Raw genomic sequence first — 26,374 nt, 5'->3', positions numbered from 1 at the left:
ATTTTTGCAGAGTAGTTTCCCCAATATAATTGTGAATATGCTATTTCCACAAACACATGCGTTTTAATGCACACTCTCCGTTTTATATACTTTTCTGTACACATTACGTGACTGGAGAACTGCATAACAAAATTAAGAGAAGTGCGAATTTTGGAGAATGGCTGTGTTTTGGTTCCCTTGTTTTCAAAAGTGCAAAATAGGTAGGTTGGGCTTCAAACACAAACTGGATGAGATTTTTCTTGCATCTCTATTTTGCTTTGGTTATTCCCCCCCCCATTGTTTTTTCTTCAAAGAAGAGTCGAAGAAAGCCTAATAATAATAATAATAATAATAATATTTTAATTTATACCCCGCCCTTCCCGGTTCAGAAACCCGAGCTCAGGGCGGCTAACAACAAATTTAAAACACTTAATTGTAATACAACATAAAAGCAGCATAAAATGCAGTATAAAAGCATGAATAACAATAAAATTCAAAGTTCAAAAATCAATTTGGGAGAAATTCATCCAATAAATGGAAACCCAAAGGATAAAGATGACATACATGCTAAAAGTGAGTCTCACATTATTCTTTGGAGGTAAAGGTCCTGTATCTCAAAAAGCTGAAGACCACCGGTCTAATTTCATGGTAGATTAACCCAGCCTTGTGAAGTCCCAATTATTTCTCCATGGGCACATCTTCAAGATTACTTGATCTTTAACTTAATACTCAAAATTATTTAATATAGGCGATACATCCTATGAAACATATTAACTCAAGAGACAAATTCCGCCCTTGTTTTGGTTTGAGGAAGAAGATTTCAACAGTACGACAATTCTGCAGTCCATGGTAAATCTCACAGCAGTCAGCATCATGGGGAAAAGTTCAGAAAATGGAAGAACACAACACTTCTCTCCTCTTCCTTTTCTCCCTTCCTGACTCTCCCATCAACACTTCTTTCCATTTTCCTCTGCTCTCCTCCTTGCAGGGATTCTCCTTCCATAAGTACTGGGGTTATTAAAAGAACCAAGTTCATTTGAATTTCACAAAACTGAGGAGTTTTTCACTAATCACCAAACAGACAAGCATAACACTAGACTTTATAGTACTCTTTATTTTCTTTTATTTTAAAAACTAAACCTAGCAACTCTTCAATCACATAGTAGTTGGAGATGGACCACACTTTTTTATATGCAGATGATTCAAATAAATATGGAATTGGCAACCTGATTGTGTGACAAATCCCCAAAATCTTCTTGCGTTTCCATGGCAGCAAAGCCAAACAAATAAATACAAATAAAATAAACGCACACAGTATGTCGGCGTTATAATTCAGCTCGGTGTTGTAGCCGAAAATATGTTTATATTTCCTTGGGAATAAGTTTCCATTCTTCAGCTCCCATTCCTAGTGTCTGTCCTTTCAAAAACTAATCAAGGTATGCAGAAAACAAGGAGAAGCTGGTTCAACCATGGGGCAATATGTCCTGTTCCCACTCTCCCAGTGACCAAAGTATAATAGATTCATATTCTCTCTCTCTCTCTCTCTCTCTCTCTCTCTCTCTCTCTCTCTCTCTCTCTCTCCCATCTTGTGCTAACCAGATGTCTCCAAGGTCTTGCACTGCTCTATATCCATTCTCTCTCCTTTCTCTATATACTGCTCTTTCACTTGACACTTGCCAATTCTCCACTGTAGGCTACCACCTCTTTCCCCTAAGAGCCCCTTACCCTTGTAACACCCTTTCATGTGACTTCTAACTCTTCCTTTGCTTTTACATTAAAATACTTTCTTAAAAACATACGTGTCTTCTGGTCACGTGGAAAAACAAAGCAATTTCGGAAGACACCAATGGATACTATACAGTGGTACCTCTACTTACGAATTTAATGCGTTCCGAAAGCACATTCGTAAGTAGAAAAAAATTGTAAGTCGAATCCCATAGGAATGCATTGGGAGAAAAAATTCGTAAGTGGAAAAAAATCCTATCTAAACCGCATCCAAGATGGCGGACGGAGCTCCGTTCGTAAGTAGAAACATTCATAAGTAGAGGTACCACTGTACAAGAAAATGGAATGTACTAATTTTTTTAACAAACCTACTTATATGTATGTATATATTATGAGGGTGAATATGAATTAATAAATAAGCAATAGTGCCTTGTATCTCATGGTAGTCCTACTCAGAGTAGACCCAGTGAAGTTAATAGACACAACTTAAGATTCATTAATGCCAATGGGTCTACTCCGAGTATAAGTTAGTTGGGCAGAACCCATTATCCATATCTGTCTGTATTATAGGATTAACATCCCAGTCCTTTGGGTGCTGATGCAATGGTCCCAGTGAGTTCAGCAGGACTTAGATCCAAGTAAGCATTTTTAGGTTTACAGCCTTACAGCACAATCCCAACCATGTATATTCAGAAGCAATCCCATTAAATTCAATGGTGCTGGCTCCCAGGAAGGCTGGGCTAGGGTTGCACAGCACGAACATATGCTGTTCAGATGTCACCAAGAAGTCAACAGCCTTAAACATTTGAAACATCCGTGATGACACTTCGTTATTGATTAATTAAAAGTGTGTGGTTCTAGCTCCTCAGAACACACACACTTACACAGTATTTCCTATATAAATTAGAGGGATACATGCAAAAACCCGCCATCTAAAGGCTTAAAGATGGCAACGTTTAAAAAGCTTTGAAATTATTGCATTTAAATAAATTAAAACTGGTAATTTGACACCATGCATATACCTTTGAGGAGAAGTCTAACCAGCTGACTGGCCAATAGTTAGGTAGATAATTCATCCCTGTATCCTTTCTTATACACATTGGGAAAATGATAGTCATTTTCCATGCAGAAAGCATTGGTCTGTGTTGTTTATGGTAGCAAATAAACATCCAGTCAGGATAGGTATCCACCATTCTATATATTCCTTGTAGAGCTCAAGTGGAACTATATATTCTGCAGGAGCTTTATCTGATTTCAGGAAGGAAATAAGCACCAATATCTCATTACAGGTCGCCATTCAGATAGGTTTGAGAAATCCCTACACACCGCTGGTACGTTTGATTGCCCGGATTGCCCACCAAATATATTGGAGAAATATTTAACCCAACGTGGACTCACATTCCCAAGCAACCACATTCCCCAACCCTCCTTTACACCAGCTGTAGAAAAACCTTGCAAAAACTCACCTGAGATCCTCTGGGTCCTCGTTTGTGATCCCAATCAGAATGTCCCATGATCTGCAGAAACATAAAAGAGAGATTATCATTAATATGATCACAGAATCTTAGAGTTGGAAAGGACAGTGAGGGTCATTTAGTCCAACCCACTACAATACAGGAATCGTTCACTCAATGTGAGGCTCAAACTGACGACCCTGATAATTAATAAGACCCCTGCTCAACAAACCTACCTAGGTATTAGGAGCTCTAGAAGAATAATAAAAAAGAGAGATCTCTGCCTCAAGGAGCTTGAAATTTTGGTAAAAGGGATTTGGAATTATTTTATGGTGAAATAAAAGGGACTGATGAACTTTCCTTATGCCTGCTAATAGTAAAAAAATGCATGTTACAGTATCAATGTTTATGTTTTATTATTTTGTTCTAAGCCAGGTTGAACATTTTATATAAAGGGGGGTTATAAAAAAAATTATAAAACCATTCAAATGCCACCTAACATTTTTTTGAAAAAGAGTAAAGCAGTTTACAATACACACTCATTAAAATCAACACTATTATGAATAAATATGACAGAATCCATAAAAATCAATACAGTAAACAATGAATAAAAATGCCAAAATCCATCGCTGAGTAAAAAGCAGCAAGTCAATGTAACAGGCCCAAAAGATCTCATTATGTAATATGGTGCTGTGCTGTGCTGTGCTGTGCTTCTGGCGCTTGTATAATTTCTGAAGGGAGGTGGTTTTCGAAGAGTGGGCACTGCAACAGAAAAGACCCACCCCCTAACCACAGCCACTATCAAAAATAATATCAGAAGCAGCTCACCAGCCACGATGCCCACTTCTCAGCAGGTGGACTGTGACTGCTTACCTCGAAATAGGGAGGGAGGAAAATTCTGCATGGTGCAAACTCAATCCAGTACTGCCTTGGCTCTATGCTGAACTCTCCGCCCCCTCACCTCTCCCAGAAAGCAACAGAGACCCACGTGCCTGAAAAATAGCATGTCTGGGGAGCCGCTTCGGATAAATAATTATTAAAGTCAATTACTCAAGTTTTTTCTCTTTTTTTCTTTCAAAAACCGCCTTTACAAATGGCGTTTTGGTATGTAGAAACACAGAATTCTCGTACAGGTAAGCTTCTTGCAAAATACCAAATGAAAATATAAAACGAAACAAGGCGCAGGAGGTTTAACCACCAATGCAGCACTTCTGGTCCACAAACTTGTGTCCAGAAGTTACGAAGGAACTGCGCTGGCACCAAACACATTTCAAATTCCTACTTTGACAATCAACCCACAAGCAAACTCCTTATGTAAAGCTTCCAACTGTGTGATCTGAGTCTACCTTGTCAACGCTGCATGTTTAACATTGCCACAATCTGTCCGAGAGGCATTTTTGCCTTAATGCAGAGATTTCGCAAATTGGAAGACCATTCTTCTTTGACATTTTGTGAAGGTTGCAATCAAGAGACTCCCAGATGAAGTCATTCCAATCATGCATCATCTTAAGAAATGGCTTAATGCTGCCCGTCCAACTCTCAAAGGAGACACAAGGGGTTCAACCTAAGGACTGTTTTGTAGATTGTCATAAGCAAACATTACACAGACGCAGCAAAAGCCCTTTGTGGTCGCCATCCATACAAGCACACTGAGATTTCTGCATATGAAAATCAACACAACTACCAACAAGGCTTCCCCACACTTTTTGTTAGCTATCCAAAAGACGTATTAACTGAGAAAATCACTCTGGATGGACATCAAATGGTTACATTTTCTCTAATATGCATCTCTCTGTGTTATTTTCATTAATCTGTGTATTTTTAAAGCACACGTATTAAAGTACAGTCTTATTCAACATCTTTATCAATGACTTGGACGATGGGCTTGAGGGCATCCTGAGCCAAGTTTGCAGGTGACACCAAATTGGGAGGGGTGGCTAATACCCCAGAGGACAGGATCACACTTCAAAATGACATTAACAGATTAGACAACTGGTCAAAGCAAACAAGATGAATTTTAACAGGGAGAAATGTAAAGTACTACACTTGGGCAAAAAAAATTAAAGGCACAAATACAGGATGGGTGACACCTGGCTTGAGAGCAGCACATGTGAAAAGGATCTAGGAGTCTTGGTAGACCACAAACTTGACATGAGTCAGCAGTGTGATGCAGCAGCTAAAAAAGCCAATGCAATTCTGGGCTGCATCAATAGGAGTATAGCATCTAGATCAAGGGAAGTAAGAGTACCACTGTATTCTGCTCTGGTCAGACCTCACCTCCAGTTCTGGGCACCACAGTTCAAGAAGGATACTGACAAGCTGGAACGTGTCCAGAAGAGGGCAACCAAAATGGTCAAAGGCCTGGAAACAATGCCTTATGAGGAACGGCTTAGGGAGCTGGGTATGTTTAGCCTGGAGAAGAGACGGTCAAAGGCCTGGAAACGATGCCTTATGAGGAACGGCTTAGGGAGCTGGGTATGTTTAGCCTGGAGAAGAGAAGGTCAAAGGCCTGGAAACGATGCCTTATGAGGAACGGCTTAGGGAGCTGGGTATGTTTAGCCTGGAGAAGAGAAGGTTAAGGGGTGATATGATAGCCATGTTCAAATATATAAAAGGATGTCATATAGAAGAGGGTGAAAGGTTGTTTTCTGCTGTTCCAGAGAAGCGGACACAGAGCAATGGAGTCAAGCTACAAGAAAGAAGATTCCACCTAAACATTAGGAAGAACTTCCTGACAGTAAGAGCTGTTCGACAGTGGGATTTGCTGCCAAGGAGTGTGGTGGATGGAGTCTCCATCATTTGAGGTCTTTAAGCGGAGGCTTGACAACCATCTGTCAGGAATGCTTTGATGGTGTTCCCTGCTTGGCAGGGGGTTGGACTGGATGGCCCTTGTGGTCTCTTCCAACTCTATGATTCTATGATTAAGAAAGACCTTCGGTTGAGGATCCCAGAGTTCCTCTGCTAGTCACTGCAGACAATGCTGAGCTGAATGGGACAACAAAATAGCTTAAGGGGCTTAGTGCATTTGGAAACGAAAAGCTTGACACGTTTGCTTCGGAACTGGAATATTTTGGAGTCCAGAGACTTCATCACATTTTTGTGAATAAGATACAAAAGCCGCACCCACAGATTCCTTCTCACATTACAGGGAAAAGTCCACTGTCGTGCATTCCACTAACAACATATGCACTTACATTTTTTATTTATTATTTCTTAATACATATATTGCTAGATGCCCACATACCTTCTAAGCGGCTAAACACTAAACAAACTCTGGTACCCATTTCCCAGAGATAGAGATCTCTTTTAATAATCGAATTTGGTTTCTCACTAATCCCTTATGAGAGGAGAATTCCTGTACTCTTTGTTCTTGCAAAAGAACAAGTCCCCCCCCCCCGCCTTTGTTTTGTCCCAAGACCATCTCCCTCCGCTCTCACAACATCACTCTAAAGTTTGTTTCCTGAATTTGGAACACATTTCCCAACCCAGAAAAAAATAAACTTTAAAAGCCCATTGAGAACAATACTGCAGCTGCTGACGCCAGCAATAAACTTGGCAGAGAGTCTCTTGCTCAAAACCATCATAACAACTCATAGTAGCAAACTACAGCACCCATGTGTCTTCCATTTCTCTCTCTCTTCCCCCCCCCCAAACCCCGAAGCATGTCTTTTGTGCAATCTGGCATGGTCATTGCCTTTTGTGGCTGCAAAGCAAACAGTGCAAAACACTGGGGGTTAGCCACACCCTCAGAATATAATCTGTTATCGCCATTCACCAAGTGCAAACCCAAAGGCATGAGAGGGAGTTCCGGAAACCAACGTATATTTTGTTGAAGTGAGGGTAGCAAAAATGCAGCAAAAAAGCTCAAATCATGTGTGTGTGTGTGTGTGTGTGTGTGTGTGTGTGACTGATACCCTTCTTTCGAAATTTAACCCATGTCCAGACTTTAACACTGAAAAACTTTACTTGCAGAAACTTATAGTTATAACTCAATTAAAGCCTAATAATTACAGTCACATGCTTCTCCGAGCATGGGTTTTTAGTCTCGTCTTTGAACTTTCAAGCAACTATGTTTTCCTCTCTTTCCAGAGCTCAGCACTCAGCCTTCTGTATCACAGTTAGGCCATGCCTTCTCCTATGAGAGATTTCCACTTTTCCTTTCTCCTGCAACTTGGCTCTCTTACTTTCAAGCAGAGAAGAAGCACCCAAACACTCTATTCAACTTAGCAGTGTTCACAGTGGATTCTAAAACACAGTCATCTTGCTGCACAAAAAATGGAGTCTCTTCTTCACCAAATACCTCCCGTGTGACCCTTCAAATGTGCAGGAGCTCACTCAGTATAGTCTTCTTTAAGCAATCTGTCTACTGCAACTGATATTGGTTCCCTAAGTCCTTGGCTCTTTCCCTTAAAATGTTCAGCCAGAAGGTATATTCATGGCAGATGTGATAGGGTTTGCACCCTAGGGAGCTAGTCAACTGGCTGGTCAATTGATCAATGTATTATTGCCATTATTATTTGATCAAATTATGTCAGAATGCAGTTTGCTTTACTTTTATTTAAATGTTATTTATTTACTAGTTACCTAAAAGGTCTCCTAACGTAAACTTAAATTTTAAAAAGAAAGTTCATTAGTTTAAAATTCATTAGGCTACCTTTATGTGTAAAACACACCAAATGCAGCATACACAAACATTGTGTAACTTTATTCATTTTCATGCATTATAAACAGGGTTGCTTGTGGAATTCAAACTGTGTGAATTCTGATGCATCTCACCTCCTGAACTAATGCGAAAATTGGAACAAACACTAGAATCTGGGAGTTAAGTTCCACTGAATTCAATGGGACTTACGTCTGAGTAGATATGTGTAGGATTGAGCGGTTACTGACCCATTAACACTTCCTGAATGTTTCGGTGCAATTATTCACTTTAAAAGGTGTTGCTGGTTTTAAAGCGTTTATTTGGAGATTAAACATGTGTAAGTTATACATTTTAGGATAAAATAGATTTTGGAATACATATTCAAATACAGTGTCTGTGCTACTGGGTTTTCTAAAAAAATAAAATATACATTCATATGTGAAACTTACATGGTCTAGTTTGTCCAAACCCTACTGAATTTTTGTGCTCAACAGGGAAACCTATTAATTGAGGCATGAATGCTGAAGCAAGCTGAATGTTAAAAATGCTACATGAACGACCCAAATTAATAACAAATAGCATCAAGTTGTAGTTGAAGATGAGGAACAATGTATATCGCGGGGGAAAGAATCCCCCTCCATCAGGAGATTTGGTTTATTTAAGAATCTGGGATACAGCCGCAACGTATAAGCTAACTTTCTACGCCAAATCAAGAGAAATTATAATGTATGAAAGCAAATTTGTTGATTGATGGGTGATTTCTGTTTCCATGTGGAATGAGGAATTTGGTGATGATGTGAGACCATATTCATCATTTTCTTTAGTCTAATAAGATGAGATCAAATCCATGTTCCCGCCCCTTGGTTTAATGATTTTTTACTCTTCTGTTTTGTTTTGTATTATCTTAAGTGTTCAATTAAAAGAAAAGCAAAAACAAAAATTAGGAACAAAGATCAGGCACATGAGAAAAGGCTCTGGTTGGGTCCAGCAGTTCATGAGAAACAGCATAAACAAGAAATGCAAGCATTTGTATGCTTCATGGTGAAGAAATTGTCTCCAGCTCCGAACTGTGATCTTGGTTCCAAAGAAAGTCAAGGGATGAGATCATATTTGGTGCTGGAAGAGACGGGAACAGGGAGGGGAGAGGGGAGAGGAAGAGAAGACTACATATTTTAGGACTTTTCTCATGGCAGCATATGACCTTTTTTATCCTATTTCCAAGACGTAAACTGTGTTTGACTTCAGTAGGAATCCGAGTTCCTGTGCGCGGGGGTGAGAGACACCAGGAAACATTTGGAGGAAGGCATGAGCTGTCGGCAGTAAACTGTTTGAAGGAGATGTGCTACACTGATTGCTCAACCCATTGCTGGCAAACAAAGAACAAAAAACCCACCATGCGCACACACTGAACTATGCATGCTTCAAATAGTCTGGTTGATCTACAGAGCACTAACAGAGCCTAGTGCAACCTGTCAAGCTTCTCTGTCCTAGGATGTATCTTTAATCCCAGTTTTCTGTATGAGACCTACTTTTCATCCTTCTAGCCTATATCTGCATTGCTTCCCCATTCCCCCCCAGTTTGGTACCCCCACTTTCTTCTTATCTCCATTCCTCCAGCTTTCTGTTTTACCTGAGATGCCCAGAGGGCTGCATTCGGGCCCCAGGCATGATGTAATAATAACAAACAAGCAACTAAATATAATTAATTGAGGAGGGATGAAAGGCATATTAATTCTTACTAAGCTCAAGTGTATCAAAAGGGTGTGTGTGTGTGTGTGTGTGTGTGTGTGTGTGTGTGTGTGTGTAATCATAAGAGGCTAAAAGATGACTATTCCAGATGTTGCAGTTGGGCATTGCTAAGTGTTTATTGAGCTTCAAATGTGAGCAGAGACGCTCCCACTCAACATCATTTTTATTCATGATGTGTAAAGGTTATGAAGTGCCAAGGTATTCAGCACCAATGAGAAATATTCATTTGTGGCACTTGTGACAGCAAGAGTGAGGGAAAACACTGCGGGAAAACTGTGGCACTTCGGTCCCATTCCTGCATTTGAGAAAGTTAGCCAAGCAAACCCCACTAATCTTAGAGGTGCCCTAAAGTCCCATCATCACCATCATATATTTATTTATTTATACCCCACCCATCTGGCTGGGTTTCCCCAGCCACTCAGGGTGGCTCCCAACAAATTAAAAACAGAATAAAACATCATATATTAAAAACTTCCCTAAACATAAAGAATCTAGACCAAAACAATTCTCCATCCCCACAGGCATGGTGTCTCCGAGGTGGAACAAAGCCTAGTGCAGAACTCTTAGATCAGTATTGTAGGACTGTGCGGATGGCAAAACGCCACAACAAAGTCTCTTCACTGCCCACCGCAGGTTGTTGTTATTTTCAATTCAATGAAAAGAAGACTTGGTATTTTCTTTCATTCATCAGAATTCATCCATTAGACTTCAGAACATGAGAACACGCCTTTTCTGTAGCGGCTTCCCGTCTGTGGAATGCTCTCCCCACAGAGGCTCACCTGGCACAATCATTACATGTCTTTAGGTGCCAGGTGAAAACACTCCTCTTTAATGAGGCCTTTGGCCATTAGGTATTATAAGGCCTGTAAAATGATGTATTATGATGTATTATGCTTTTTTTATTATGCTGTGTAAATTATGTTCCTAATGTTGTACACTGCCCCGGAATCTTTGGATAAAGGGTGGTATATAAATTGAAATAACAATCATCATCATCATCATCATCATCAGAGCCCATTTAGTCCAGCATCCTGTTCTCACAATGACCAGCAAGATGCCTGTGGGGAACTCTCAAGCAGGACTGAGTGCAAGAGCACTCTCCTCTCCTGACATTCAAAAGCATTCCTGCTTCCGACTGTAGAGGCAGGGCAGAGCATTCTGTGTCCAGGACAGCTGTCTACCAGCTCCATCTGGTACGCAGGTTGAGACCCTACCTGCCCGCAGACTGTCTTGCCAGAGTGGTGCATGCTCTGGTTATCTCCTGCTTGGACTACTGCAATGCGCTCTACATGGGGCTACGTTTGAAGATGACCCGGAAACTACAACTAATCCAGAATGGGCTGGGAGTGGCCGTCAAAGCCACGTAACACCAGTCCTGAAAGACCTACATTGGCTCCCAGTACGTTTCCGAGCACAATTCAAAGTGTTGGTGCTGACCTTTAAAGCCCTAAATGGCTTCGGCCCAGTATACCTGAAGGAGCATCTCTCCACCCCCATCGTTCAGCCTGGACACTGAGGTCCAGCTCTGAGGGGCCTTCTGGTGGTTCCCTCCCTGCGAGAAGTGAGGTTGCAGGCAACCAGGCAGAGGGTCTTCTCAGCAGTGGCGCCCGCCCTGTGGAACGCCCTTCCATCAGATGTCAAGGAAATAAACAACTACCTGACGTTTAGAAGACATCTGAAGGCAGCCCTGTTTAGGGAAGTTTTTAATGACTGATGTTTTAATGTATTTTTAATCTTTTGTTGGACGCCTCCCAAAGTGGCTGGGGAAACACAGCCAGATGGGTGGGGTATAAATAATATAATATCACCATCATCATCATCACCATTGTGACTGGTAGCCATCGATAGCCTTGTCCTCCATGATAATCCTCTTGTTAAACCATCCAAGTTGATGGCCATCACTATGGCTGCAAGTTCCGTGGTTTGACTACGTCCCCTGTGATGCGAGACTTTCTTTTATCTGTCCTGATCAAAGGAGTTGCCCATCATCAGTTAGCACCTGGACAGCATCCAAAGCAGGTACGCAGCTCACCTGGTCACACTATGGTGAGAAACACTGCATTTCTATTTAAAACATGGCAATTATTTCTAAATATGCATTTGCACATATAAAATAGCCTATTTACAGTTTATGCAAACATGTGCCCTCTGTTTCGTGGTTTATTTCCAGGTTTGCAGCCACCCTAGACTTGCAGTCTTCGGAGTCATCGGGGTCTCAGGCAGATAATGCTCGTTTCCCATCATCTCCTACCTGCGATTTAACTGGAGATGCCAGGTATCAAACTTGAGAACTCCTGCACCGCAAAGCATGCGTTATGCTACTGAGCTACAGCTTGTCATTCGCTATTTCCCAGCCTGAATGGAGGAACCGTCCTGCTACAAGCCCTAACGTTTAACGGCTGCCTGCTAGCTCGCTTTAAACCCTCAATGTCAAATCTCACAGCACATTCAGTTCAAACATGCCCTCGGGGGTATTCCCTGCTAAGTACTTGCTATTTTGGTCCACTCACTTTCAAGTTCAACCAGCAAATACTGCATCACTCTTGGGGACGGGCTCGCCTCTCCTCCATTCAATCTCAATCAAAACGACCAAACTAATTAGCACTCTGCACAGAAAAGCATCTGGCAGCGTGTAGCATTGACCAGAGCAAAAGTGCATCCTCTGAAACACAGCTCATCAAATCGGTCCCGTGATTTGCCTCTAGTGTGACACATCACTTCTTCGTTTTCTCGAGCAGAGAAGCCCAGCCTCCCAACTCTATGGGCTAAGCAAAAGCTCTGTGACTCAGAGGGATTTCTGATTGTGCTGAGCCTGTACATTAGGGGTGAAGAAACTCATGCCCGGGGAGCAAAAATGCTTCTTGCTTGTCTGGATGGAGAACAGAGTGTGTATGTGTGTGTGTGTGTCTGTGTGGAAACTAGCCTACTGCACCAAGGTAAATTGCACTGGTTGCTGTGTTCACTTTTGTCTCTGGCCCCTTCCTCCACTGGCACGCGGCCCCCGGAAAGCTGTCCAGAAGAGAACACAGCTCTTTGGCTAAAAACGTTGTAGGAGATCTTCCCTCCAAATTCCCAGCTGCACGTTGGCTTCCAGACTCTGGAATAAGAGCATGTGCATGTTATGTCCAATCTGCTCAACAAAATTATTGGGAGGCCATGCGTGCGGAGATCGGAGCTACACAAGCTGGAATTTGTGCACGCAGGCACACATTTCAGTGTAAGGTCAAAGCGGGGCCGGCCCTCCCATTAGGCAGAAGGTGAGGAAAGGTGGCTTTCACAGGTGACGCATGTCAGGGTGTGGGAAGCAGAAGTGAGCAGCATTTGAAACTCAGATATACAAGTTAGATGCCAAATGGCTACTTAAATCAGGGTTACAGTTGCCCAAACGGAATGCCATTTTGCCATTTTGGGGCGAGACGGCTGTCACATTTTTCAAGATGACCTTTTGGTTCCTCTAAATTCATTCTGATAGTCCAGATAAAATATAACTGATTGAATTCTACAGGATGTGTTGCCCAGGCATGCACCTCTAGATGGTGGAGATGTCAGGCGCCATCCTGGTGCCCGGGCATCTTCACTTGGTTGCAAAATGCCCCTGGGTGCCCCTGGTGAATTTTGAATGCTGGCAGCGAGGTGTTTGAAAACAGAGATGTGTGTGCCACACAAAAGCCTGCCCTGCAACTCCTAAGCTGGCCTGTTGTACACAGGTCTGGTGCTCTTCCATCCCCACTGCAACTGCCTGGGTGGTCAGATCCTGTATGTGGAAGGGAGAAGATAGTAAGACCGTGTCCTCCTTCCAGGCAGCCAACTGCCTTGAGGCAGCTCTCTGACGGTCCTCATGGAGTCTGGGAGGTAGGACAGGCGTACAAAAGGGGAGGAATTGCACTCTCAACTCCCACAATGCATAGGCTGGATGCATGCAAAATTGTGTGTCATCTGCAGTGACTAAAATGTGTGTCATCTGCAAGGATAATAATCATTTGCTGCACAAATCTCTCTCTAACCAACAGAAGAAGAAAAAGATATGCTTGCTTCCTATAAGGACTCGTGCTCGTTCTTATCGAGAACAGATTCAAAACAGCTATTTTTGCTTCCTGAGGGGAGCAGATTGAAAGAACTGTGCCCTGTTGTAGTAGGCAGAAATATATCTGGGATGGGGAAGCTGAGGTCCTCCAGGTGTTGCTGTATTTCCAACACCTATCATCACCATCCCTAGCTAGCAGGTCAGGGATGGTGGAAACTGAAGTTCAAAAACAGCTGGAGACCAAAGTTTGGGAAACTCTGGTCTAGAGGAAGCTGTCTTATGTTAGGGCTGGGTGACTTCATTTGCAAATTATTTTTCATTTTCAAAGTGCTTATGAAAACTCATCATTCTATTGCCAATATGTATGTTTTTAATGCAATGTTGTCTAATGTCATGTTTTAAAGCAATTTTATTTAATATGCATCTTTGTATGTTATTTCCATTAATGTATTTTTTTAATACTCTACACCAGTAGATGCATTTTTGTACTCACTAGTTGGCTGTATAATCTGGAGAATTGCGATTTCCAAAAGATGGCTTTGCATCCAAACAAAGGCTTACCCAATGCCTAACCTCACAAAGTGTTGACAATTGCTACAACGTAGGCGTAAAACAAATGGCGGGTGCTAATTTGCCAAGTGGAAAAAAAATCCTACCCAGCCCCAACAATAAGGCAGCCGACATTTGTCCATAGCAAAGTTGTTTCATAGACACACCTCTCGCCGGCACTGATTGGTCATTGGGGCCACCCATGGGCAGGTCCCCCCCCCCAGTGCCGGTGACGCAACCCGAACAGTGATGTGGAGGGTGCCAATCCCCGGGCCCTGCCAGATCACTGCAGGGGCCTGGATGCCTGGCCGCAATGCCGCCCACCTGGAAAAGGTGAACACACTCTGTCGCTAGTCTCCACAATGACATTTCAACCTGGTTGAGTGTTCCAGAAAGAAACGGAGCAAGGAGGTACTGATACCAAATGGAAAGTGTGGACAGGAGATCAAATGCCAGGAACGCCCAACTCCAGCAGAATCTTCCCACTTGCTCATTTCCACATCAGCAAACTACCCTGACAATCTACCAAGTGAGGTGTCCGCCGGGACACAATTCACACCAAGCTGTTTCTCTTCCAAGAACATTTGTTACCACCACGTGGATTCCAGCTCAGCTGAACCCCACAGCTCCTTCGATATCAAGAGGAAAATGTCAGGAGGGCAAATACTAGATATGCACCCAGGGAATCAACAAATCAACACCCTCCCCACTCCCTTCCTAGAATTAAGATGAAGTAGGCAAGTGAAGACTGCTGTCAAACAAATTAACAACAGACCACAGGCTTGTAGCCAACGATCCGCGCTGGAAACCAACATGCGATTTGCCACCTCTGCAATTTTTGGTCATGACACCTCATGATACCTTGCTCTAGCTTTCTGCACTACCCTCCCTCCTATTTATTCACTTAGGTAATATGTACACTGCTCCAAACCTCCTCCGCCTTGCAGGACATCTTCAGAGAAGTAAAGGCTCAAGAGCAAACCCTACACAAATCCAGAGGGGATTTGACCTAAGACGGTTGGATGGCACCTTGTACGCCTCCTTCTGGCAACTCCTGCAGCCAATCTATTGCCAAACCTTTGACACCTGGAAGATTGTTATTGTTGTCTTAGCTAGCTGATAGTACGCTTGTTCAGACACTATACCGAACACAGATGCAAGTGCTTGTGTGAAAGTGTGTGCACTTGTTGGTTTGCACAATTATTGTGTTCAGAGGTGCAAAGAATGTACACTCGTTGAATGTTACTATGAATAACTGTGTACAGCTCAATGAGTGGTGTATCAACTTTGTACACTCTCTGAATGCTATTTGTGGACACCCCTCTATTAACCTTGTTATCCATAAAATCAGGCATTTCCCCCTAATAATGGCACATTAAGAAAACATCTCAGGCTTTATCACAAGGAGGCTTCAAAGAAATGGCCACTGTCTCCCCCAAAGAGAAATTGGAATCTCAAGAACTTTCTGCTGTCCATACAGAACATGGAAACAGGTGGATCAGTGGAATGGGGACACAGCTGTCTTCTGGCACCACAAATCGGAGATGGGGAGGGAAGAGGACTAACTCTGGGGGACTAGAAGTGCAGAATACTCTGATACGACTGCAACCAAAACACCTAGAATGGTCCTACTTGAGTGCTTCCAGACACAGGGCCATAGGAAGATGCCTTCTACTGAGACAGACCACTGGTCTACTTAGCTCAGTACTGCCAGCAGTTCTCCAGGGTTTCAGGTATGGGGCATGCATTCCCAGTCTTTCCTGGAGATTCCACTTTTTGCATGCACAGCAGATGCTCTACCTCTGAGCTACAGCCCTTCCCATGATGGGTTTTTATTCCGGGATGCTGCCTGCAGGTTTCTGCAGCATCCACATAAAAATACGCTGCAACGTTTTGTTGCCGGCTCAATCTCCCTCCCCCTCCCTCTCTCTCTGTGTGTGAAAGACAGTGCACACACATCAACATGCAAAAACATGTTCCTTAGTATTTCTGAATCTGGCGGCAGCAAATTCCCAAAAACTTCCACCAACATTTCCACTTCCCATTTTTTAAAACTGCACAGTGGTCACACCAGTAAGCAGAAATGCCTGGGTAGACCGCTCCGTTTTGCTTCCTGAAGCACTACTGTTCTGCAGTGGCGCCCAAACAGAGGGCAGCCTCTTAATGCAAACAGGATGCCTTTGGGATGGCGAGAGCGGAAGGGGAGTGAAATTCAACAGGGCTGCCTTCAGTGCACCCACATCCAAGATAAATATTGAAAGTTTCCCTTCCTCCCAGATGTCAGGCATTCAGATGTCCCACCACTCTTGTTACCCAATTAGAAGGTTTAATTAAGGAGACATATTTTCAGTCAACCCAGAAGTTCCACCCAAACCCTAAAGTGGGGATTATAAAAGAGTTCAATCAACTCTGGCTACGCAATTATTGGCTGCAGCTTGCAGCTTTCAGCCCTGAACCATTAAAACGCCACTGGAAAGGTTACTAATAGAGGGGTTATTATAACCACTTCGGTCAAAAGAACTTGATTCTCTCAAAATTCAGAACCCAAACCCTGTGGAAGTAAGAGTGCGCATCCACAGTCACGCACATCACATATTATTTCAGTTTTCATTTCCCTCCCTGCACCAGGACTGCTCTTAGGACATAGGTAGCCAATGTGGTGCCATTCAGATGTTGCTGGACTACAATTCTCATCACTCATGACCATGGGGTAAGCTGGCTGTGGCTGATGGGAGTTGTAGTCAAACATCGAATCAGGCAAAAGGTCTGTTTAGCTTAGCATTGTCCATACCAGAGGTGGGCAATCTTTTTGTTTTGTTTTTCTGTTAAGAGTTGTATCTCCTTAAGGTAACCCATTAAGCAGGTTGCATGCCATTGCTGCGCGGAGCCAAAGTCATGGATGGGTGGAGTCAGAACCAACAATGGCAGGAGTCAAATACAAAAGTGTTCTGGATTAGCTAATTTGGAATAAAGGGTGCCTTGATTCAATTTGCACCAGGTCTACTGCCTCAAGATTAGTGCTCGCAAACGTGAAGCTCAACTCAGAAATGAGCCCAGCTGCATTTGAGAAGGTTACCCTTAAATAAGTATATAGATGATTGTGGGGGGGGGGGGTACAACTACTAGTACAACTATTTTTCAACTGGTGGCTCTAAGCTTCTTCCGCCCCATCACCCATGCCCAGGTAAATCCACCAGGATCTCCTGAGTTGGTGGGTCGCCACCAGAGACCACTAGCAGAGGGGTTGTGTAATACAACTAAATTGTAGAGCGGGAGCCACCTTTGGTGATCACAGCTGGACTTTTTACTTAACGGTTAACTTACTAACAACATGACCGTTTAGCAAGTCTTCTGCCTTTACCTCCCTGCAATGAGAATTAATTAATTAAACTCACCAGGCACTTGCTACCTAAAAGATCTCCCAGCGAATTACATTTAAAAGCATAAATGCATTACACCATAGGGAGGGAAATAATGCAAAACAATAATATTTTCATTGAACACCTACAATTCATTCATATATGAATTTAGCAAGCCTTCCACACCTGATGAGAAATCTTTGGAATCAAGAGTGGGGTGAAGTTGACCTCAACCTTTGGTAGATGATTCGAAGGTCCCACCTCCTACCTACTTCCAGTAGCATCAGACCTGCTCCCACAGAGGATGCAATTAATGCAATCACATGGGTGGGGCTGGTGACCTTGGTTCCTTCCCTACAGTTAGGTCTGCCTCTCTTCTAGCTGAGCATAGCTTCCCCTGAGTGGGGAAGACCCTTGTGATTAGGCATTCCCATTACACTCCAACGCACCCTGCAAAGAAGGATCGCAATCCATAGAAATGTCAGGATAATGTCTGCAGGAGGCTGGCTCAACCAGTAGTTATCTACCTCCAGTGGAAAGTTACCAATGTTGCTATTTATAAGTTGGATTTATTAATGATTTTTTTTTTAAAAAAAGTTTAAAGCATCTTCAGGGAGAGAAGCTTCACACACACACTCTTTAGGTCAGAAAGAACTAACAGAAGCATTGTGCTGGGGCAGGTGGGCTAGTAAAATCCGTTTGTGGGCAAACACTTAGCCGCATTCACCCTACACAACCTTCCCGTGTGATTTTCCATAGCAAAACCACTGGCCTCAATGCACGCTAAGACACTCCGTAAACGTACAGTCTGGTTCACCAAACCACCGGGGCTCTGGAGCATTTTGTTCCCAGCCTAGCAGAAGGACTTGCACAATGGCTTCTTTCGTCATGAGGCGACTTTTGCATCTGTCTCACGGGCAGGGAGGGGCCCCATGTGCGGAAACCCGGCGGACGAGACGCTCGGCATTAGCACAAGCAGAGGTTATGCATTGTAAAAGAAGGCTTAACAAAACTGAACCGGCCGTTCTATTTCTCTCCCACACCCATCCCAGCAACGTGTCCCAAGAAACATCCACTACGGACAACCAGCTCACGGCTACAGCAGCACAGCCTAATTTAATAAGAGACTATAAAAATGTTTTTTGCAAATGTGTATTTCTGGATCTTCTGGCTGAATGGCAAATCTAGACATAGGCAAATCTGTCCATTTCTCAGTTTCTCATTTCTTCTAAACTTCAGTTCAGTTCTCCACATCAGGTTGCTTTATTTCACTTTATTTTATTTGAAGTCCTGAAAATTCATTGGCATTTTGGTGTGAATCTTTCATAATCCGGACATTTTGGGAAAGCACTTTCCCCAAATATAATGCACTTCCCCCTAACATATGTATTTTATGTATCAGCCTGACGAAGATTCCTGGCTTCTCTCCCAATCATCTCCAAAATTCCTCCCCGGCAGGCCACCACCTCCTGGAAGTAACCTCCCCACCGTGTGCATATCAAAAAGTAGAGCTAGTGTCAGAAGTAGGAACAGAGAAGAGGTGGGGTTCTCCTCCTTTTCTGCAGAACAGAGCACCAGGACTTAAAGAGTGGTGGCCAGATCCTAAGGTCAAAACATACCAAGTAACTTATACTGAACTAGACCTTGGTTCACTGAGCTCAGTACTGTCTACACCGCAGCTATGCAGGCTTTAAGACACAAAGTCTTTTCCCAGAGATCCCAGGGATTAAACCTGGGACCTTCTGCATGCAAAGCTGATGTTCTGCCCTTCCCCAAGTTCTTATGTAGCAGGAGAAGAGGTTTTAAAAAAAAACCCTTTGTCTTCCCTAGTGCTGCTACGGAAAGAAAGAGAAGGTGGGTTGGTGAGTAAGGACTCTTTTTTATCCTTCGGCATCAAGCCAAGAAGTCGGTGCACTGAAGATTTTCTGGGAATGGCTGCAAAGAGGTGTACTTAGGTACATCACTGGGGGGCGGAGAGGAACTTCCCTATATTGATCCTGGCCACAATGGGCCAAGCCTGCTCCTGCTTGCAAAGCGCCATCCTGAGTTTTTCTGCCTGGGGTGGGTGGGAAGGAACGTTGAGAGCTGGCGTTTATAGATGCAGATAAGCCACTAGAATATTGTGACAAATGGGCAAACTTTCCCGAAAGCAAGATTCTGTGCCCAGAAAGCCAGATGCCACGATCTGAGTACAATATTCAAAACAAGTCAATTTGCATATATTTGTTTTTGTTTTTGTGGGCTGAATTTATGTCGCTTCCAATAGTGCTGGGACAGGCCCTCACACCGTGCTCCCTGTCTACTTGGACACACCTCTTGACCTCCAAGGTTCCTCCAGGTATCACCACACACTTTCCAATTTGTCTGGGCAGCCTTAAGATGTTGACCCAGAAGCCAAGATCCACCCAATAACAACCTATAAGCTTCTAATCACAAAACTCTGAAACACACACACACAACCCTGACTATTGTTTCTGAATTTTTGTAGATCAGGGGTGCAGGATTTTCGACACACTTGCCCTGTGGATTGCTCTCCTGTCAATCACGCGATGGCACAAGTGCACACAAATCAATCCACAACTCAAAGGCGTTTTGCAAGGGAATTGCAATCACAGAAGCACCGGCAACGAGGACTTTGCAGGGGCCACTGAACAGCTGATTGCTGGCCACTACACACCTTCCCTTTGGCCCGTTGCCACACACACAATATTATATGTTGTCTGTCCGCACACTTGACATCACAGATGATGTCCGGTGTAGGGCAGGTGGTTGTGACTTGGCCCCGTGGGCCAAATGGGAAGTTCTAGCTATGCTTGCAGAACTGGCGTTTGGCCATCAGCGATGTAGACCCAGCCTGTGACAAAAGGGGTCATCTTTCCAAACTGCAAAAAAAGCATTCATGTTTTCTCTGTCCCCTCCCCGCCCGCCCCCCTCAACTTGAACACATGCGGCAAACTGTGGCTCGAGTTATGTAAGTTAATGTGTGAAGGATCTTGGATTTTCTACCTTGGGCATGGGGCTCTTTGGCCTTCTGCTTCCTTCCAGCATGATGATTCCAACCATCTGTGCTGTGGGCACATGGCGCAGCAGAACAGAAGCGCTCAGTGGGAGGGTGCAACAAACGTGTGTATTTTTAACACTGGGTGGCAAGCATCTAGTACAAGGCTATGTCGATGTCAGGGTGCTAGAGAGGCACAGGAGGAAAATAGTAAGACTCGTCGAGGTGTGGCATTGGGTAAGGAGCTGAGACTCCAGAAAAAAATCAGCTTCCGTTCCAATAAAGTTACTAGGGCTAGGATGAGCTCCCCCCCCCCCTTCTCCAAAATACCCCGTCTGGTGAAAACGGGAGACAATTCTCCAATTCTTTCTGGGGAAAGGGCTTTCTCTGAAACTCCAGGGTGGGAAGCTGCCCTGTATTGAGTCAGATCATTGCCCCACCTAACTCTAGCAACGCCGACACTGACTGGCAGTGGTTTTCCAGGGTTCCAGGCAGGGGGAAAATCCCAACCCTACCTGAAAAATCTGCCAGATACTCTGTCATTGAGAACCTTCAGGCTGCTCACATCACTATGACACACCTACATTCCACTCGCCACACTTCCTGGCAATGAAGCAAGACGTAGCGTCGTTCTCAAGGCATATCTGGAGGAGAGGTTAGTTGAAAACTGCAAAGAAGGCCTTGCACCATGAGGTTATTTTTTGGGGGAGGGCAGTTTTAAGGGGGGGGCACCGAAGAACTCTCTTTCTAATATTATTATGGTTACAGGTAGGTAGCCGTGTTGGTCTGGGTCGAAGTAAAATAAAAAAATTCCTTCAGTAGCACCTTAAAGACCAACTAAGTTTTTATTTTGGTATGAGCTTTCGTGTGCATGCCAAAATATTATTTATATCCCACCTTTCCTCCAAGGAGCTCAAGGTGTCATATGTGGTTCCCACTTCCTCATTTTGTGCTCCCAACCATCCTGTGAGGTAGGTTAGAGGTAGGTCACCAAGCGGGCTTCATGGCTGAGTGGGGATTTGAACCCTCTTCTTCGAGGTCCCTCTTCTTCCGTGTCCAGGTTAAGAAAGTGGAAATTCGCTCTCAAAATCTCCCCACTTGAACTACGTTGGTTGGGGTGTTTTGTTTTGTTTTTGGTGGGGAGTGCCGCATACCCTCCCAACAAATGGTAAAAGAGAAGCTCTTGACAGAGTTTCAAAAGGAAACTGCACGTGTTATCCAAAAGAAGTGTCTCAATAAGATCTGAGTGAGTTGTGGCCTTCATTATATCTCCCAAACTGAAGCTACTATGTAAAATAGTAAACACTGCAGGATGATGTTAACTTTAACCCATCATTTCATGGTATCTAATATGAGCTGAACGGGTGCGAAATTGTGCAAGTTTGTATATGGGTATCTGGATAGAAAGATAGCTATTAAGGAAAATGAGCTTATACGGCAGTAAAAGGAATTCTCGGAGTCCTTGTAGAACCAATAAAAGTTATACAGCTTAAAAAATCTGCCTGGTTAATCTGTAAACCAGACGTCAAATTATTCATTTTAATACAATGATCTCAGGCCTGCAATTGTACTTTAGATTCGCAAGGATGTTGAAAAGGACAAACAAATAGCATTCACCACAATCAAAAGGCAAAATTAAGTGGTCACTAAAAATAACAGCAACTCCTCTCTCCCTCTCCCTCTCTTTCTCAGTCTCTTAACAGGACAAATTATCTCGACTGCCCTTTGAGAAGACAAAAAGCAGGACCCACATTACAGGGCCAGGGAGCAATTGTACCACATCCAGAAAGCTATCTGGCATGAAGATATGCGCTGCCGTAATTGTACAGATTGGGATGGAAACAGCCCCAGGCTATGGCAATCCAACATTTACAAGGATGGAGTGCAAATAGGCAACCAGAGACCATACTGTAGAATGCAGATGTTGCATGGTTTGGGGGTCACAGGTGGGTTAGGGGTCATGCGGCATCTTCTTGAACACCATCCACCCCATGCTAACCGCAAGGGCCAGAATCCTGTGACCAGTGTAGGCATCTGGTTTACTTACTTACTTACTTACTTACACACACACACACACACACACACACACACACAGTGATAGTCTGTGAGCACAAAATGCAGCAGAATATTTAGTGGAGGGGGAAAATGGAGTCATCTGGCTGAGTTTGTGGCTGGCTTGATGGCAGCAACCCTGAGAGGAGCACTCCGCACTGCATGTTTTGCAGTGCACATCTTCAACTTGAAAATAAACCAAGATACTCGTTTAAAGACAAATCTGCTAAATTTCCACTTTCTGAAACAGTATGCAGACCGAAACACAGTCATTCGTCAAAACCCGCACTTCTCTGAATTTTGCATTCCAGCTCTTCAACCAAGTACCATGTTTAAAAAAAAAAAACCACACATCAACTAGGGCAAACTGTGTGTAAAACTAACCGATGTGAAATTTGCATTGTTTTAAGGAAAGCTGCTGAGCAAAAAATGTATTAGGCAAAAGTACATACAAAATTAAGCATTTCTTATGTAATATTGATGAATATTCACGAGGAATTCTTTTGTGGGGGAGGGGAATCCACAGATAAGGGAATGAATTTGAGATGGGGGGGGATGCGAAGCTAAGAATGAGAAGCTAAGCTCCTACTTAGGTACGTTGATCAAAGTGCCGCAGCTTCCCTGCTCAGAAGCTGACAGCTGACACAGCGTGACCAATAAGAGTTCCGCCTGCTATTTAACACCTCAAACTCTGGCTCAGGTCTTCAGTTCCTGCGATTTGTGGTGTGGGTGAAAACCAGGCTGCTCAGACAAGCCATACGTGCCTAGTGCTTGTTTTACCTTCAGATACATCACAATCCAAAGACACTCTTCCACCTTCTTCTTTCTTCTCTCTCTTTTGCGAGTCCTGCCTTGGAAGCAAGCATCTGGTTAGCAGATGCTTTGCGTGCCAACTATACATAAAGTAGCAAGGGGAAAGATTTTATTTTCATGGGCTGCTCTTAATTCAGTCAGGCTCGCAGCTGCAGCGTCACAGTCCTCACACATAACATGGGGAAATTCCCAATATTCGACATGGCCTAGCCGCTGGGGTACACACAACGGCACTGGGACCAGCCGTGGTGTTTGTGGCAACAAAGCCTTTGGCACTGGTTGGCCAACGTCATTCCTCGGTCCACCATTTCTGTCCCTGGCCCTGCCTACCACTGGAATGTGGCCCCCGGAAGGCTACCCAGATGGGAATGTGGCCCTCAAAAAGATCCCCCACCTCTGTTCTATACAGACCCTTTAATTAACATATAATGATAGTCACACACTGTGCAGATTCTGTCAAATTGATAAGGGAGAAAGGTGCTCTGGGGGAATATAATGCCATGAAAAATAAACACACGTGTCCATTTGAGCAGATATTTCTGCCCTTCTCAAATAGGGTTGCACATAGCAATACAAGTGCATAGGACATGAGACTCTCAATCCCAGGGTTGTGGGTTCAATCCCCACATTGGGTGAAAAATTCCTGCATTGCAGGGGGTTGGACTAGATGACCCTCATGACCCCTTCCAACTCTACAATTCTATGATCCTAAGTTTTCCGTAGCAGGTAGATCACGAAAAGCCTGGTTGTCTGAATGGACAGGAGGTACACATGAGTTGAGAAATCCTAGTCTGCAGTTGTTGTATTCCACAATTTCATGGGTCTCTACTAGGGCACTTGGAAAATTAGCAAGTTCCCCTGCATGTTGCCTATCTTCCCATTTTTGCTGAGTCAGGCTTACCTGCCTGTGTGTAGGCAGTTTACTAGGTAGGCAGTGAAACATCTCTGACAAAGAGTATTTCTGTTGAGCACCTGTCCCGTTGGCCAAGGATGCCTGACCTGGGAAGGGTGGGGTATATTTGCAGAGGAAGAAAGCATGCAGGATTGGCAACAAGATCAGGGAGCCGTGAATGAAGTCAATCTTCTTACAGGGCGATGTCGCCTATGTCCCGGCTCCCAGACCACCAACACCTGAAGGCCTACAACTGGACCTAATATAGGGCAGATGGTATTTAATAAGGACAACTTGGACACGACTGAAGTCAAACAGGGGAAGGCTTTAATGAGAGGACACTGAGTTGCTGGTGAGACGTTTAAGGGAGGAAGCCGGATGGGAAGACATGGAAATTTAGGATGGGGGCGATAGAAACTGCCAGATGAAAATTAAAACAGAAGACTAGAGGCTCTTCGGAAGCAGAAGAGCATCAAACATTAGAAATTGAGATTGATTAATGACTATCTTTTATAATCGGACCCTGCAGAACTAGTGCAGAATTCACCATCAATCAGGATGCCCCCAATTCAAATTCACCCTCAGAAAGCTAATGAGGGCCCACCATTGCTGACTCCACTGTCCTGGGTCTCCAGAAATCCAGCGTCCTGGTTTCACAGTGGGCAATTTGATGTCTATAGGAAGCTCACATGGGAGGACCAGAGTAGATCTCCAGGCATCTGCCATGGTAAATACTCATACTGAGATGCTATATTATTCCAGGGCCCTGTGGCCAAATGCAATGGTGGCTGCCCGTCAGAGGAGCTTCACTGTGCTTCTACTCTGTTGCTAAGACCAATCACTGGCCCCTATGCTGGGAAACAAGATAAATAGGGACAGGGTGCAATGAGCGGGTGCCACAACTTTGAGGGCATGCAAAGCCCTCCCCTTCTGCCCTGTCTACGTTCAGCCCTGGTTTCATCCCTCGACAGTATTATCGTTTCTGCTTGGCTGATCTTTGCTGCAATGATTCTGCAAGAACTGCTGAGATAACACTTTGAATGCTCAAATGCTATATAAAGGCCAAGCATATTACTCTCTTATATCAAGCAACTGAATTTGAGAAGCTACATCCCCAAGCAGTTTCACTTGGAAACAAATTGAAGTGACTCTGCTTTGGGAGCAGGGTGTAAATGCAGTACATGTAAATAACTAAGTGGGGGGGGAGTTAAATTAGTTTGGTGCAAGGGAATAGTTTATATTATTATTAAAGAATAGTTGAAGGCAGCCCTGTATGGGGAAGTTTAATGTTTAATTGTGTGTGTGTGTGTGTGTGTGTGTGTGTGTGTGTGTGTATGTATGTATATATATATATATATATATATATATATATATATATATATATATATATATATATATATATCATACTGGAAGCTGCCCAGAGTGGCTGGGGCAACCCCGTCAGATGGGTGGGGTATAATAATAATAATAATAATAATAATAATAATAATAATAATAATAATAGGACGTCCCTATTTTCATCGGAGAAATGTTGGAGGAAATGCATTGAGGATAAAGCTATTAATGACTGCTAAGGGACCATACGGGACGCAGGTGGCGCTGTGGGTTAAACCACTGAGCCTAGGGCTTGCTGATCAGAAGGTCGGCGGTTCGAATCCCAGCGACAGGGTGAGCTCCCGTTGCTCGGTCCCAGCTCCTGCCTACCTAGCAGTTCGAAAGCACATCAAAGCGCAAGTAGATAAATAGGTACCACTCCGGCCGGAAGGTAAACGGCGTTTCCGTGCGCTGCTCTGGTTTGCCAGAAGCGGCTTTGTCATGCTGGCCACATGACCTGGAAGCTGTATACCGGCTCCCTTGGCTAATAATGTGAGATGAGCGCCGCAACCCCAGAGTCGGTCACGACTGGACCTAATGGTCAGGGGTCCCTTTACCTTTAAGAGACAGTGCATAGCAGCTTCTGGGAACAGCAAGGAGGTTGAGGGGTTGCTTGTGGGTTCTGGTTGTCCACTGTAAGAACAGGATATTGGACCATGACAGAGCATTGGTCTGATCCAAGAGGGTTCTGGTTATATTTTCTGATAGAAAGCATAGGAGAGGGGTGGGAATCGGAGGCTTTCTGGCAGGGTTATATGGATGGT

General features: G+C 43.8%; 1 protein-coding gene across 4 annotated transcripts in view; it reads right to left on the bottom strand.

The window, feature by feature from the left end:
• Nucleotides 1–26,374, bottom strand: part of PDE3A (phosphodiesterase 3A) — a 263,891-nt gene that overhangs the window by 90,017 nt on the left and 147,500 nt on the right. For all 4 annotated transcript variants that reach the window (XM_035127082.3, XM_088652452.1, XM_088652453.1 and 1 more), the window contains one exon: nucleotides 3,171–3,221. In XM_035127082.3, coding sequence (XP_034982973.3) covers nucleotides 3,171–3,221 — 51 coding nt within the window. The remainder of the gene's footprint in view (nucleotides 1–3,170; nucleotides 3,222–26,374) is intronic.

The sequence above is a fragment of the Zootoca vivipara genome, chromosome 9, assembly GCF_965207765.1.
Source record: "Zootoca vivipara chromosome 9, rZooViv2.hap1.1, whole genome shotgun sequence".
Taxonomy (NCBI): Eukaryota; Metazoa; Chordata; class Lepidosauria; order Squamata; family Lacertidae; genus Zootoca; species Zootoca vivipara.
The sequence above is the reverse complement of the archived record's forward strand: the minus strand, read 5'-3'. Positions and strand labels throughout refer to the sequence as shown.